This window comes from Mandrillus leucophaeus, unplaced genomic scaffold (genome assembly GCF_000951045.1).
Source record: "Mandrillus leucophaeus isolate KB7577 unplaced genomic scaffold, Mleu.le_1.0 Scaffold872, whole genome shotgun sequence".
In the NCBI taxonomy this organism is placed as follows: Eukaryota; Metazoa; Chordata; class Mammalia; order Primates; family Cercopithecidae; genus Mandrillus; species Mandrillus leucophaeus.
In genome coordinates this window covers 285,541-300,201 of record NW_012109497.1, presented here as the reverse complement: position 1 = coordinate 300,201, position 14,661 = coordinate 285,541, and the positions used below count along the sequence as shown (strand labels likewise).

The 14,661-nt window shown below is 42.1% G+C and overlaps 1 protein-coding gene across 1 annotated transcript in view; it reads right to left on the bottom strand.

Moving 5' to 3' along the window:
• APBB1IP (amyloid beta (A4) precursor protein-binding, family B, member 1 interacting protein) overlaps positions 1-14,661 on the bottom strand; it is an 87,293-nt gene that overhangs the window by 7,221 nt on the left and 65,411 nt on the right. Inside the window, exons 10-12 of the mRNA XM_011969109.1 lie at positions 3,889-3,987; positions 2,919-3,033; positions 1,421-1,537 (exon numbers count right to left, since the gene is read on the bottom strand). Of these exons, the coding sequence (XP_011824499.1) occupies positions 1,421-1,537; positions 2,919-3,033; positions 3,889-3,987 (331 nt within the window). The remainder of the gene's footprint in view (positions 1-1,420; positions 1,538-2,918; positions 3,034-3,888; positions 3,988-14,661) is intronic.

Sequence of the window (14,661 nt, the reverse complement as noted above, 5' to 3'; positions counted from 1 at the left end):
TGAGAAAATAATGAGAACATTAAAGAAATACAACTTTCCTGCAGTGATTGTCAAAATTATAAGAAATTCAATAAATACCAAGATTTAGTTGTTTTCATGACTGGCTGATGGACAAAATGAAGGGGCAAAAGAAGTGAAAAATTGCTAAAGTGAAGCACCCTGCCTGTCCTAGCTGGGTGACATGCTGTTGTCACAGTTATTTAAGGTTGTTTTGACTCACACATGAGAAATATTCAACAGAATTTATACAGTCAGCTGAGAAGTTTTGAACTAAATTAGTAACTAAATCATAATTATTAGCTATGATTTTAAGATAGATTTAAAGGAATCCTCATTGATCTATTTGGTTGAAAAATTTTATGGAGAATGTTATACCAATTTGGCTATTACTTTACAATGTATTTTCTCCTCCGTCACCTGGGGATGTATGTAGGAAGGACACTAATGGGGAAAATAGAAAATGCACATTTTTAGTGAAACCCTTTTTTGTCTTTTTTCTTTTTTTTGAAACAGGGTCTTTATCTGTCACCCAGGCTGCAGTGTAGTGGTGCAACCAGAACTCAACTGCAGCCTTGAACTCCTGGGCTCAAGTGATCTTCCCGCCTCAGCATCCCAAGTAGTTGGGACTACAGGTGCTCACCACTGTGCCCAGCCCTATTTACAGTGTAACTCTTTTAACAGTCTTCTAATCTGATTTTGGGGGCCAGTTAACGCTTCATATAGGGCTTCAGACTACTAGTTGCCCTATTTTACTCAAAAAAGGCAAGTAAAATCCCAAGCGTTTAAAACTTGGATGTGCTACTATCAGAGAGGGCTAAGATCACTTGACTAAACCAAGAAAACCACTTTGGTCAAAGTAAAAGTAGCTAATTTACTTCAGAGTGTTAAGGAAATTCTTACGTTTTTCCTAGGCAGTGTGATGATAGCTGGTTTTAACTTTTGATTCTAGCATATGTAACTTTAAGATTACAAATATCAAGCAATGAACTAAATTAAATTGTAGTAATGTCTCAGTTGTTGGAACTACATTTTCTATTTATTTATTTATTTGACTGGATCTTACTCTGTCACCCAGGCTGGATGCAGTGGCGTGATCACAGATCACTGCCGCCTTGATCTCCTGGGCTCAAGCCAGTCAAACACCTCAGCCTCCCCAGTAGCTGGGATTACAGGTGCATGCCACCACACCTGGCTAATTTTTTTTTTTTTTTTTTCTAGTAGAGACAAGCTCTCTCTATATTGCCCAGTCTGGTCTCGAACTGAAGCTCAAGCAATCCTCCTGCCTCAGCCTCCCAAAGTTCTGGGATTACAGGTGTGAGCTACTGCACCCGGCTTTTTAAAAGAGCAGTTATTGGAACAATGCGAATGGTTGAGAACATGGGCTTTGGAAACATGGGCTGATGGAATGTATATCAGCTGCTTGCTGGTTTTACCTTTGACGTTTCAGCATGTCGCTGGGCCTCTTGCAGAACAGCACTGACAGAATGTGCAGCCTGGGGCATCTGTCCATTGGGCTGGGCGGTGCCATTTATAGGTCCTGAGAGGGAGGAAGCGAGAAAAGAAGAGCGAGCAAAGCATTTTCAACATTCTTGAAAGTTAATCTGAAAATACAAAGCAGTTTACATCTCTAAAGCAAAGAAAGACACTTGCTGGCTACTTCTTACCAAAAAAAAATAATAAAAACAAAGCAAAGAGAGCAATTCACAGGCATGGCATGGTACACAAAACCTTATGAAAAATCTGAGGTTCTGTGACAAAACTTTATAGGAGATTCAGCAAAAGATTCAGGAAGGTGAGGGTGGTATTTGATAAAGCCCACCGAGGAGGATCTGGATTAACTGGGATCCTGGAGAGTAACAATATGTTTTACTTTTAAAAACTTTTCAGTAATTGAAGAATAAACCTTGAAAACGTGTTTTAAAAAATTCTTCTTGATTTTTTAAAAATGTATCTATCCAGTTTCATACCACACTGAATACAGGAACAACTCTTCAACATTGTCCTCAACAAAAAGTACATTGGACACAGAAACAATGGACAGAAATTTGGGCAAAATGTGCAGGTCCCTGAAATAATCTGGAATTAGATGTGTTTTTTTTTCCCCCCCCAAAAGTCCTGGTATGCTATTTTATTTTCGTGCCTTTTAATTTGTCCCTTTGACATGAAACTTTGACTCATGTTACCTTCAAATATGCTGTTCAGGACTGGGTGCAAGATGTCAAAACACTGGGACATAATCTCATTCTTCATGTGGACAATTTTCTGGGCACTAATGGAGCCTTGGATTAATATAATATTTGTACTCTGATAAGAAACATCCACCTACGAGCTCACCCTAAACAGGAGATCAGCACCTTATCCACAGAATATCATAAAATAAGTGGTCAAAACTTTCTTAAAAGTCACTTAAATAGATACAGGGCTCCAGTCTGGGAGACAGAGCAAGACCTTACCTCCAAAAAAAAAAAAAAGCAAAGAAGAAAAAGAAAACAGGTCGGGTGTGGTGGTTCACGCCTGTAATTCCAGCACTTTGGGAGGCCGAGGTGGGTGGATCACGAGGTAAGGAGATCAAGACCATCCTGGCTAACACGGTGAAACCCTGCCTCTACTAAAAATACAAAAAATTAGCCAGGCGTGGTGGTGGGCACCTGTAGTCCCAGCTACTCGGGAAGCTGAGGCAGGAGAATGGCGTGAACCTAGGAGGCAGAGCTTGCAGTGAGCTGAGATTGCGTCACTGCACTCCAGCCTGGGCGACAGTGAGAGACTCTGTCTCAAAAAAAAAAAAAGAAAAGAAAAAGAAAAAGAAAACATATTCCGAAGCCGTCTACAAAGTTCTGTTTGTATAGATGTGTTGGATACGTTTTGAACAGGAGCACTGAGCTTTGAATATGTGTTGGAATTTCTCCTCCATTTAGTACCTGTAGATGGCTGAGCTGGTGCAGCTGCATTGACTGTCCCCAAGTTTGTCCACCGAGAGGCAAGTCCAGCCTTTGCCACTGCCCGCTGGTAGTTATCATAGAGAGTCTTCCCATACTGGGGAGAGAACACAAAGAAGGAAAGGAATCCATTTATCCCAAATTCTGCACTCAATTGCAATATAAACATAGAGAAGAAATAAATACTCCACGGCTACTCTGTTCACCACTTGTCTGAGTTGGTGTTTTTGGATATTTCCATTAAAATTTAACAAATACACATTCAATCATTTTCCAGATTGGCAGAGTCAGTTAATTTTTTCACCAACATATTAGAGAGAGCTTTGGCCACTCAGTTCTGATTACGTATGTCTTTATGTAACTCGATCATAGATTCCATCTTGCGTATTTTTTTTTTTTTTTTTTTTTTTTTTTTTTTTTTGTTGAGATGGAGTCTCACTCTGTCGATCAGACTGGAGTGCAGTGGCGCGATCTCCTGCTCACTGCAAGCTCCGCCTCCCGGGTTCACGCCATTCTCCTGCCTCAGCCTCCCGAGTATCTAGAACTACAGGCGCCCGCCAACACGCCCGGCTAATTTTTTGTATTTTTAGTAGAGACGGGGTTTCACTGTGTTAGCCAGGATGGTCTCGATCTCCTCACCTCGTGATCTGCCTGCCTCGGCCTCCCAAAGTGCTGGGATTACAGGCATGAGCCACCGGGTCCAGCCCCATCTTGCGTTTTTAATTGCACACTAAGCTTGCAATACTCGCCATGAGTAAATATCCGGTTACTGGAGAGGTTCGTGTTTCTATCGCTCTCCTCATTTAGAAAACCCACTGGCAAATACACTTGATAATGTCTGTGGCTGAACCCAAGGGTAGGCCAACTGTTTCATAGTATCAGGAAAGCTGCGCCCGGGTCACTAAGTGGGCTGGCAAATGCAAGACAGGGTGAAGTCCGAACGCTCTCTCACCTTGGCTATCCGTATTCCCATCACCCACTGGTTAAGGGTTCTTGCGTCATCACAGCAGAGATACTTGATATACTGGGACTCCTTCTGAATTTGGGGATGCTAGAAAGAAGCAGTTTCGAGACAATGAATTCACTTGTCATGTATTAGGAAGTCAAAGCACCTGTCAGGAAATTTTAAAAAAATCTCTAAAAATATATGTGATTTATGTGGTAAAAATTACTGATTGTAAAATTAGGAAGGTAACTTTTAAAAATGACTAAATTTTGAAAGGATTTGAGAAATTTGTTATATGTTGGGAGGCTGAGGCGAGCGGATCACTTGAGGTCAGGAGTTCGAGACCAGCCTGGCCAACATGGTGAAACCCCGCCTCTACTGAAAATTAAAAAAAAAAAAAAAAAAAAAAATTCCTGCTGAGGCAGGGAAATTGCTTGAATTTGGGAGGTGGAGGTTGCAGTGAGCCAAGACTGCACCACTGCACTCCAGCCTGGGGTGACAGAGCAAGACTCTGCTCCCCACCGCCCAAAAAAAAGAAAAAGAAAAAGAAATTTGTTTTATGATTTATCATAAGCACATCTTTTAAAACATTTTTTTAGAAACAGGGTGTGACTCTGTTGTCCTGGCTGGAGTGGCACAATCACAGTTCACTGCAAACTTTGAACTCCTGGGGTCAAGAGATCCTCACTCCTCAGCCTCTTGAGTAGCTAGGACTACAGGTGCACACCACCATGTCCAGCTAATTGAAATTTGTTTTTTTAAAAAAATATTTTGTGGAATTGGAGTCTCACTACATTAGCCAAGCTGGTCTCAAACTCCTGGCCTCAAGCAATCCTCCTGCCTCAGCCTCCCAAAGTGCTGGGATTACAGGCATGAGTCACCATGCCTTGCTTGTAAGCACTTCTTACTGTATTATCAATAATAATTTTCATTTATGCCCTTTTAACTTTTGGAAGGTTTTCACATCTATCATGTCTCTATCCCCATGAGAAATCTGAGCTGCTTCTCCATTTGTCAGATAAGGGAACTTACCTGAGATAATTCTTATGTCATAGAATTAAAGCCTATGAGAACTGTGGGTTTATAACTCCCAAAACCTGATTCTAGGGTTATTTCTGCTTCTAAAAATTCAGAGTTTTGTGATGACCTTTCCTTCTTAACTGCTATCTGCTGCCCAAGTGGGCCAGTGGCTTCCAGATGGACACCCTGGAGAAGGACTATTTCTGTCTATTACACTTAGTGCCAGTGGCACTAAGCAGTGGTTCCAGTTGCTGAACAGGCCTTTTAGGAGCTCACAAAGATAACAAGGAAATGGGCAAGCGTGAAAGAGAAACACCTTGCATTCCTCTTAGTCCTCATTGCTTTTGTTGTTTCTGGTTTAATTTTTATTTTTTAAGACAGGGTCTCACTCTGCCGCCCAGGCTACAGTGCAGTGGTGCCATCATGGCTCAGCCTTTAATTCCTGGGCTCACACAATCCTTCCACCTCAGCCTCCTCTGTAGCTGGGACCACAGACATGCATCCATGCTTGGCTTTTTTTCTTTTTTTTAAAGAAACACTCTTGCTATGTTTCTCAGGCTGGTGCTGAAACCCTGGGCTCAAGTGATCCTCCCACCTTAGCCTCCCAAAGTGCTGGGATTACAGGTGTGAACCACCAAGCCCAGTTAGTTTCTGTTTTATGTGTCTGTCTCAGATAGACTGTGTCTTCCATGAGGGTGGGAACTACATCTGTCTTACTCACTGCTGAAGACCCTCATTGCTTAGCACATGGCCAGTGCATGGCAGGTGTTCCAGTCCAGATGTCAGAATACTTGAAGAAAAGAAACAAGCACAACATTTCGTGTTGAGTTAGAAATCTTGCCATCATCAGGCGAGGGGCTGGCAACCAAACATAGGTTCTAAGATATTAATATGTGCCATGTAAATTTTCATAGGTCATTATAAGGTTTATTATAATACATTTTATTATGTAGAAAAATAATTAACAACCACAAGCATCTTGTGTGTGTGTGTGTGTGGAGGGGTATGGTACCACCTCTTTCTTTTTCCTCCTGTCCTCAGAGGATTTATTAATCCTGCTAGGATAATCCTCATTTGCTGGTGGGGCTGAAAGTGGAAAGGAAAGCCAGGAGAGCTGGAAGCATCTGTCTGCTCTTCAGTTGGCAGGAAAGGTGGAAAGCTGTCCAATTCCTCTCTTCGGGTATTGCACGAACCTCTCCACTTCTCTTTTGCTTTCCATCTTAAATCACTGACCTCCAAGGAAATGGCTATTCTCAAAGTTGATCTAAGCAAAGGGTCTCGTGTCTTTAAACTTCAGTTGGAATCTGACTGTCAGCGTCTAGTCACACTGCTGGACTTTTAATGACTCAGCCTGCAAGAACCTGTGGGATTGTTACCTTTGTCCAGAAAAGATAACAAGACCTTTATAGACTCCAAGAGCTTGACGAGAGTTTAGTAATTTTTGGTTTCACGAATGAGAAAACTGAGGTTCAGAAACGTTACTGTACATTCCACCCTGTGACCCCCACTAGAACCTGGGGGTCTCCTGACTAACCACCTAGAATTTCTGTGTTTGTATTAAGCTATTACACCCAAATCTCAGACTTGGAAGAGATGACAGAAAAAATTCCTCTTTTTGGTTTTTTCAGGCAATTGAGGAAGGTCTACTCATATTTTTGTCTTTAAATATGTATTGCTTATGTAGCTCGCTCAGGCCTCAGAAATTGCATCACCATTGCTCGAAGAATGGTCAGTTCCTATTTGCTTGGGCATAGCAAACAGGAACATATTCTCTCTACCAACGGTGACAACTTCACATCAGGCGCCTGAATGTTGCTGTAGTTTTGCAGTCTGGCCAGCAGATGACAGCAAACACTTTCGAATGGCTGCTGGGCATTTTATTGTTTTTGCGGTTCAATGCTTATTCCCTCATTCTGAATGCTAGATTTTATTTTTGCAAGTGTTACTCCAATAATGATCCTCTTTGGAGACCCTTAAAATCAAAAATATCTATCAACTCAGGTAATATGGCCCGGTAGCCAAAAGGATTTGTTATCTTAATTAATCTGAAGGACGTATTGATGAAAAATATACTAAAGCCAGCACTCACTGGCTGGAATGTAACAGCCCACAAATGCCGCCAGCATTGCCTTCAACGATAACACGTGCAAAGCCAAACCAATGCCCTTGTCTTTCAGCACCAGAAACACGGCTCTCTGGCCGACAAACAGCATTTGTGTTCTGATTGTCATGTAAGAGAGGCAAGCATTGATCTCTTCAGCAATTAAATGTTTACAATTGTTCTTAGAAAGGAACTATTCTGCCCCACCCCCAGATATTTAAAAAGCTGACATTGCGACCTTCAAGTTAATCTATTACTTTTTTTTTTAGTAGATGTCATGTGAGAGCCAAGTTTCCAGAGCAGACTAAATCTCATCGTGTTTGCAACAAAACGCAGAAAGCAACAATTATTCATTTAAGAAGCACCATAAACAATTTCTTAAGTATGTGATTCATTGAAATAGAGTAAAACATAGTCATTCACTTAAAGAAAATGACTTTTGAACATAAAACAGTCCCTTGATGATGGGGTGATGTATAGACGTTGCTATAGGTCAGGTCTCACCAAGTTCCTTCCTTACACTACATGTGTGCTGTGGATGTATACAGGAGGATTATATGACCTCTAAGTTCTCTAGCAATCCTCAGATTTTATGGTTCTAAGATGAGCTACCTAATGGGAACAAGCTCCTTTCTGGCTCCCTTGGTGATGCAGAAGTCGTTCAGGCTTGCAGACATCATAGAGCAAGTCACTGAGCTTGTTCTCCACCGTGATTGAGACTTTGCCAAGGAGATTATTGCCTAACCCAGCCTTTTGCTGAATAATCATTTGCAAAGAGGTTTCAGGAAAATGCTGGTGCAATGTCACTGGCCAGGCTCTTTCGCAACTGATTTGATTGTTCCTGACCATAAAGAGAGAGAAGCTCTCTTGGAACATGAGAACAGCACACAGAGGTCAGGGCAATTGTGGAATGCCACTGCTTAAAGGGCTCTTACAGACCCTCTGAACTTAGGAAATGAGAAAACAGGGTGAGAGAGGCTAAGCAATTTATCCAAGGCCAAAGGTAGTGAAAGAACCAAGGTCCTATATTGTTCAACAAATATCTCTGGGTGCTAAGAAGTATGCTAATTCCCAGGTACATTAAGAAGAGTAAGAGAGGCAGGGGCCAGTGGCTCACACCTGTAATCCCAGCACTTTGAGAGGCCAAGGCAGGCAGATCACTCGAGGCCAGGAATTTGAGATCAGCCTGGGCAACATGGTGAAACCTTGTCTCTACAAAAAGTACAAAAATTAGCCGGGGGTGGTGGTGCACACCTGTAGTTCCAGCTACTGGAGAGGCTGAAGTGGGAGGATAGATGCAGCCAGGTGTTCGAGGCTGTGGTGAGCCATGATCGTGCCACTGTGCTCCGAACTGGGTTGGAGAAGACCCTATCTCAAACAAACAAACAAACAAACAAACAAACAAAAACAACAAAAAGAGGAATAAGAAAGCTCACGTGATAATTGGGCAATGCTCGCTGGAGGTGTTTTAGGGAGAGATGTAGGGAGAGATGTAGGTAAACACATGATGTAATCAAATGTGTAATCAAATCACATATGTAATGTGATTATGAAATAGTATGTTCCATACTAAAAGTTTGAAAATGGGCCAAGTAAGGGTCTTTGGAAGAAGTGACAGAATGCTGTAATATACATGGAGAACATGGAGAAATTCTATATGGCAAAGGTCTGGAAACCATGGAATGAAGAAGCAGAAATTCAGCTGGAGAGGAATCTGAGTGAAGACCCTTGAGTCAAACTAGAATCTAGACATGATCCCCTGGGCAGTGGGGGGCACTGGAAGTTTTAAAACAGCACAGTGACACAGGAAGTCACTGGGCGCTATGAGGAAGATGGATCTTGAGTGAAGAATAAGATCGAACTGAGGGAGGGCTCAGTGGGAGACCTTGATGGGAAATAAAAGAACTTGCTCATAGATTAATGAGAAATGGGGAGAGGAAGAAAATCAAGCATACTTTCTCTGTTTCTAGCTTGGTAGAGCAGGTGAATGTTACGGGTTTAATTATCTCCCCCTCCCTAAAAGCTAGGTTGAAGTACTCACTCCTGGTACCTATGAATGTAACCTTATTTGGAAATAGGGTATTTGCAGATGTAATAAAGTTCAGATAAGGTCATCCTGGATGAAAGTGGGCTCTAAATCCAAAGTGACTGGTGTGAGCTGGGTGCGGTGGCTCACACCTGTAATCACAGCACTTTGGGAGGCCAAGGTGGGTGAATTGCTTGAGTCCAAGAGCTCAAGATCAGCCTGGGCAACATAGCGAAACCCTGTCTCTGCAAAAATACAAAAAATGAGCCAGGTATGGTGGTGTACACCTGTAGTCCCAGCTACTTGGGAGGCTGAGGCAGGAGGATCACTTAAGCCCAGGAAGTTGAGGCTGCAGTGAGCTGTGATCACACCACCACACTCAGCCTGAGCAACAGAGTGAGACTTTGTCTCAAAAAAACCAAGAAACAAAAAACACCAAAACCAGCAAAAAACAAGCAAACAAAAACAACCACCAAAATGACATGTTCTTATAAGAAGAGAAGAAACAGACACAGACACAGAAAGAAGATGATCATGTGTTGAGGGAGGCAGAGATTGGCATCACGCAGCTGCAAGCCAAAGAATGCCAGCATTGCTGGGAGCCGCCGGAAGGTAGGAGAGGTGTGCAGGCAGGGTACAGATTTTGCCTCTGAGCCCTCAGAAGGAACACAACTCTGGTTTTGATTTTGGACTTCTGGTTCCAATATTACCTTGATTTGGGACTTCTGGACTCCTGAACTGTGCAAGAAATAAATTTCTGTGAAATTACCTAGTTAGCAGCAGTTTGTTACGGCAGCTCTAGAAAACGAATAGAGTAGGTGAAGGTGCCATTCATCTTTAGGGGACTGTGGAAAGCAGGGCATGGAGGAAAGGTTGAAATCAGTGTCTGTAATAGAGGTACCCCTTGGACATGTGGTTATCGCACGTGTAGGGCTAGGGAAGAAGGTGAGACTGTCCACTACGGATTGGGAATTATTTGTCTCCAACACAGAAAATGATTGGAGCTGTGGCTGTGACTATGATCTCAGCCAGAGCACAGGGAATCTGGTGAGAACTGAATTTAGGACCTTGGAGGGCATTACAGTGTGTAGGGAAGGAGGAGGCACCAGCAGAAACAGAGCAGCGGTCCAGGCTGAAGATTATAAAATGAGGATGCCATCATCAATGCAAAAGATGCCGTGAGGACTGGAGAAAGCCACTATTCTTTGGAAATCTTAATAATAGCAGTTTCCACAGGGATGCAGGGAGAAGCCTGGTAGCATGCAAACTCCACAAAGCCAGAGGCCTTTGTTTTGTTTACTGATGTACCCCAAGGTCTGAATAAAGAAAATTCAAAAGGTATATGTATATATTCGTAGAGAAAGGGTCTGCCTCTGTTGCCCAGTCTGGAGTGCAGTGGTGCAGTCATGGCTCCCTGCAACTTCCAATGCTTGGGCTCAAGTGATTCTCCCACCTCGGCCCCCTGAGGAGCTGGGACCACAGGTGCGCACCACCATGCCCGGCTAATGTTTTTAAATTTTTTATCGAGAGGAGGTTTCACAATGTTGCCCAGGTTGGTCTTGAACTCCTGCCCTCAAACAATCCCCCTGCCTCGGCCTCCCAAAGTGAGGACGTGGAGCGCATCATCACTTTCTCATGAAGTCTGAGTTAAAGAGAAGACAGAGACCAAAGCTGCTGCTTGATGAGGTGGGGCAGATACAACTGAGGGGAGTGAGTGAGTGAGTTAGAGCCCCCAAACCAAGGAATATTTGAAAATGTTTGTGGCCCAAGGAAAAGAGAAGAATTGTTTGGAAAGGGGTTTGAAGATGCTGAAGCCAAAGGGAGTGGCTGACAATGTGGTTCCAGAGGCCATGTTGGAGATGGGAGCCGTCTTCCCCTGAGATACAGAGGCAGGAGGTAGGAGAGTTACTGCGTGGGATAAATTTAGAAGTAAAGAGGAAGTAAACTGGGACATTCAATCCTGTTCTCTATTTTCTTTCTTATCCTTCCTTTTTCTCTCTCTTTTTCTTTCTTTCTTTCCCTTCTTTTTTAGAGATCTTGCTCTGTTGCCCAGGCCACAGTGCAATGGTGTGACTGTGGCTCACGGCACCCTCAAACTCCTGTCCTCAAGCAATCCTTCTGCCTCAGTCTCCTGAGTAGCTGGGACTATGGGTGTGCACCACCACACCAGGCTGATTTGTAAATATTTTGTAGAGATGGGCATCTCCCTATGTTGCCTGGCTGGTCTCGAACTCTTGGGGTTGAGTGGTCCTCCTGCCTTGACCTCCCAAAATGCTGGGATTACAAGCATGAGCCATAGTGCCCAGATAATTAAGCATTTCTTTAGGAACAGGATCTCACTCTGTTGCCCTGGCTGGAGCATAGCTCACTGCAACCTTGAATGCAGGCTCAAGCAATCCTCCTGCCTCAGCCTTCTGAGTAACTGGGACTGTAGGTGCATGCTACCACACTCTGCTGATTTAAAAAGTTTTTCTGTAGAGATGGGGTCTTGATATGTTGCTCAGGCTGGTCTTGAGCTCCTGGGCTCAAGCGATCCTTCTGCCTTGGCCTCCAAAAGTGCTGGGATTACAGGCATGAGCCACTGTGCCTGGCCTGAACCATGTTTTAAAGGGCACAATAGTGCAGGGGGCTTTGATCTGCATTCCATCCATCTGTCCATCCATCGATCCACCCACTCATCTGTCCATCCACCCATCCATTAATCTCTCCATTCATCTGATACGTATTGAGAACTTACAATGTGTCAAATATCACTCCAAGCTCTGGAACACAATAGTGAACACAATAGAAAAAGTCCCTGCTCTCTGACATTTATATTCTACTATGGGAGAAAGCCAATAAAAATACAAAACACTAAAGTAATGTAATTTTTCATTGTGAAAAATACTGTAAAGAAAAATATAGCTGAGTAAGGGGTAGGAAGCAAGTGAGCGACAGGGCAGAATTCCAGCACTCCTTTCATGATATTCCACTACTTCCTAACAGGTCTCCATAGAAGCGTAATTTCTCCTGGAAGATATTTACTTCTGCCCCATTGCATATAGCCCCAGAATGGAATGAGAAAGAATACAGGAAGGAATGGCTTCTATCCATGCACAAAACTGCCTTTATGCGGGCTAAGGAAACTGAACGTGAGAGAGACTGGGAAGCCCCATTGGACTGCAAAAATGGGTGAAACCGCAGTTGGACGGTAAGGGGATAGTTGCCCCTCCCCCGAGCCACTGCAGTACCCACACATGGAAAGTCCCCCCGGACTCACACTCAGGTTTCTTACCATACTGGGTCCCTCTGTGGGAGGCTTGCTTCTGCCTGGGCCTATGGAGAGCACTGTGAGTACCAAGTACCAATGGGACTGAAACACATGAGGCTAGCAAGGGACAAAGAGAGGGGGTGGGGCTAGCAGCAGCCAGGTGGATAAATTTGGCAGCGGCTCACCATCCCTGCCAGATGAAATGATGCACCACATGTGCTGTTTATGCTGTGCTGTGGGAGGCATGGTCCACAGAACCTCTGGATTTGAGAGCCTGACCGGCTTTCCCACACCATCCGGTGGGCCCTCTGTGGGTGTCCCAGGGCCCATGCAGTTTGGACAGTGTATCCTCAGCAGAATTAGTGTAGGATTCGGGTCTAACCTGGACTTAGGAGGCCCTCTAGTGCTGAAATAATATACAATAGTCAATCTGCTCACAATTTCTACATACGCCCACTGAAAAAGAAGGGTCACAAACAAATCCAGACAGGGAAGACTGAAACAAATACCTAATTCAACAATGGGAAGACAGAGCCCAATGTCTATAAGGAGTAAGAATAGCCTAGAAAATATGGTCTCTCTAAATGGACAAAAAGAGGTGCCAGCTATCTGGCAGACAAAGAATTCAAAAACAGCTGTTATGACAAAACTCAGCAAACTTCAAGAAAACACAGAGAAGCAATTCAGAAATTTATCAGAAACATTCATCAGATCGATAGAAATAATTAAAAAAACAAACAAATCCTGGAGCTGAAAAGTATAACAAACAACATGAAACAGAGAACATCAGCTGCAGAATTCATCAAGCAGAAGAATCAGTGAGCTTGAAGGCAGCCTATTTGAAAATACATAGTCAAAGGAGAAAAAAGGAAAAAAATGAGAAGGAATAAAGAAAAAATTACAAGTCCCATGGGACACCATCAAAAGAGCAAATCTACATATCCTTAACATTAAAGAGAGAGTAAAGAATGAAAAGGGATAGAAAGCTTATTCAAATAAATAACAATAGAAAAGTTACCAAATTAGAAGAAAGATACAAATATCCATGCACAGGAAGGTCAAAGGTCACCAACCAGATTCAACCCAAATAAAATACCCCAATATATATCATAATCAAATTCTCAAAGGTCAAAGACAAAGAGATGTACCTGAAAGCAGCAAGAAAAAAAACAACAACAAATAACACATAAGGGAGTTCTAATACGCCTGGCAGCAGACTTAGCAGAAACCTTGCAGGCCAAGAGAGGGTGGGATAATATATTCAGAGTGATGAAAGATAAAGAAAAGCCTGTCAACCAAGAATACTGTACCCAGAAAAGCTATTCTTCAGAAACGAAGGTGATAAAGACTTTTTCAGCCAAAGAAAGATCTCAAATAAACAATCTAATGATGCATCTCAAGGAACTAGAAAAAATAAGAACTAAACCCCAAATTAGTAGGAGAAAAGAAATAATAAAGATCAGAGCATAAATAAATGAAATAGAGATTAATTTCATTCATTTGGAAAAGAAATATTAAGGCTAAAAGAGGCTAAAAACAAATATTAAGAAAACAAAGAGTAAGTTTTTTTGAAAAATAAATAAAATTGAGAAACCTTTAGTTAGTCTAAGAAAAAAAGAAAGATGACTGAAAGAAAGAAAATGAAAGATGAAAAAAAGACATTACAATTGATACTACAGAAATACAAAAGATCATAAAAAAACTACTATAAATAATTACACACTAACAGAATGGAAAACCTAGGAAAACATCACTAAAATCCTAGATGCCTATGATCTACCATGATTGAAACAGGAAGAAATAGAAAACCTAGAAAGACCAATAATGAGTAATGAAATTGAAGCTGTAATAAAAAGGCTCCTATCAAAGAAAAGCCCAGGACCTGATGGCTTCACTGCTGAATTCTACAAACATATAAAGACGAATTCTTCACAAACTATTTCAAAAAATTGAAAAGGAAGAAATTCTTCCAAACTCATTCTACGAGGCCTGCATTACTCCAATTCCAAAACCAGAGATGGACACAACCAAAAAGAAAAGCTACAGGCCAACATCCCTGATGAATGTAGATATAAAAGTCCTCAACAGAATACTAGCAATCTGAATTAAATAGCATATTTAAAAGATCATTCATCATGATCAAGTGGGATTCATCCCAGCAATACAAGGATAGTTTAGCATATACAAATCAATAAATGTGACACATCACATTAACAGAATAAAGATTAAAAACCAAATGTTTATTTCAATAGATGCAGAAAAAGCATTTGACAAAAATTCAGCGTCTCAACAAATTAGGTGTAGAAGAAACATACCTCAACACAATAAAGTTTATATATGTTAAACCCACAGCCAACATCACACTGAATGGGAAAAAATTAG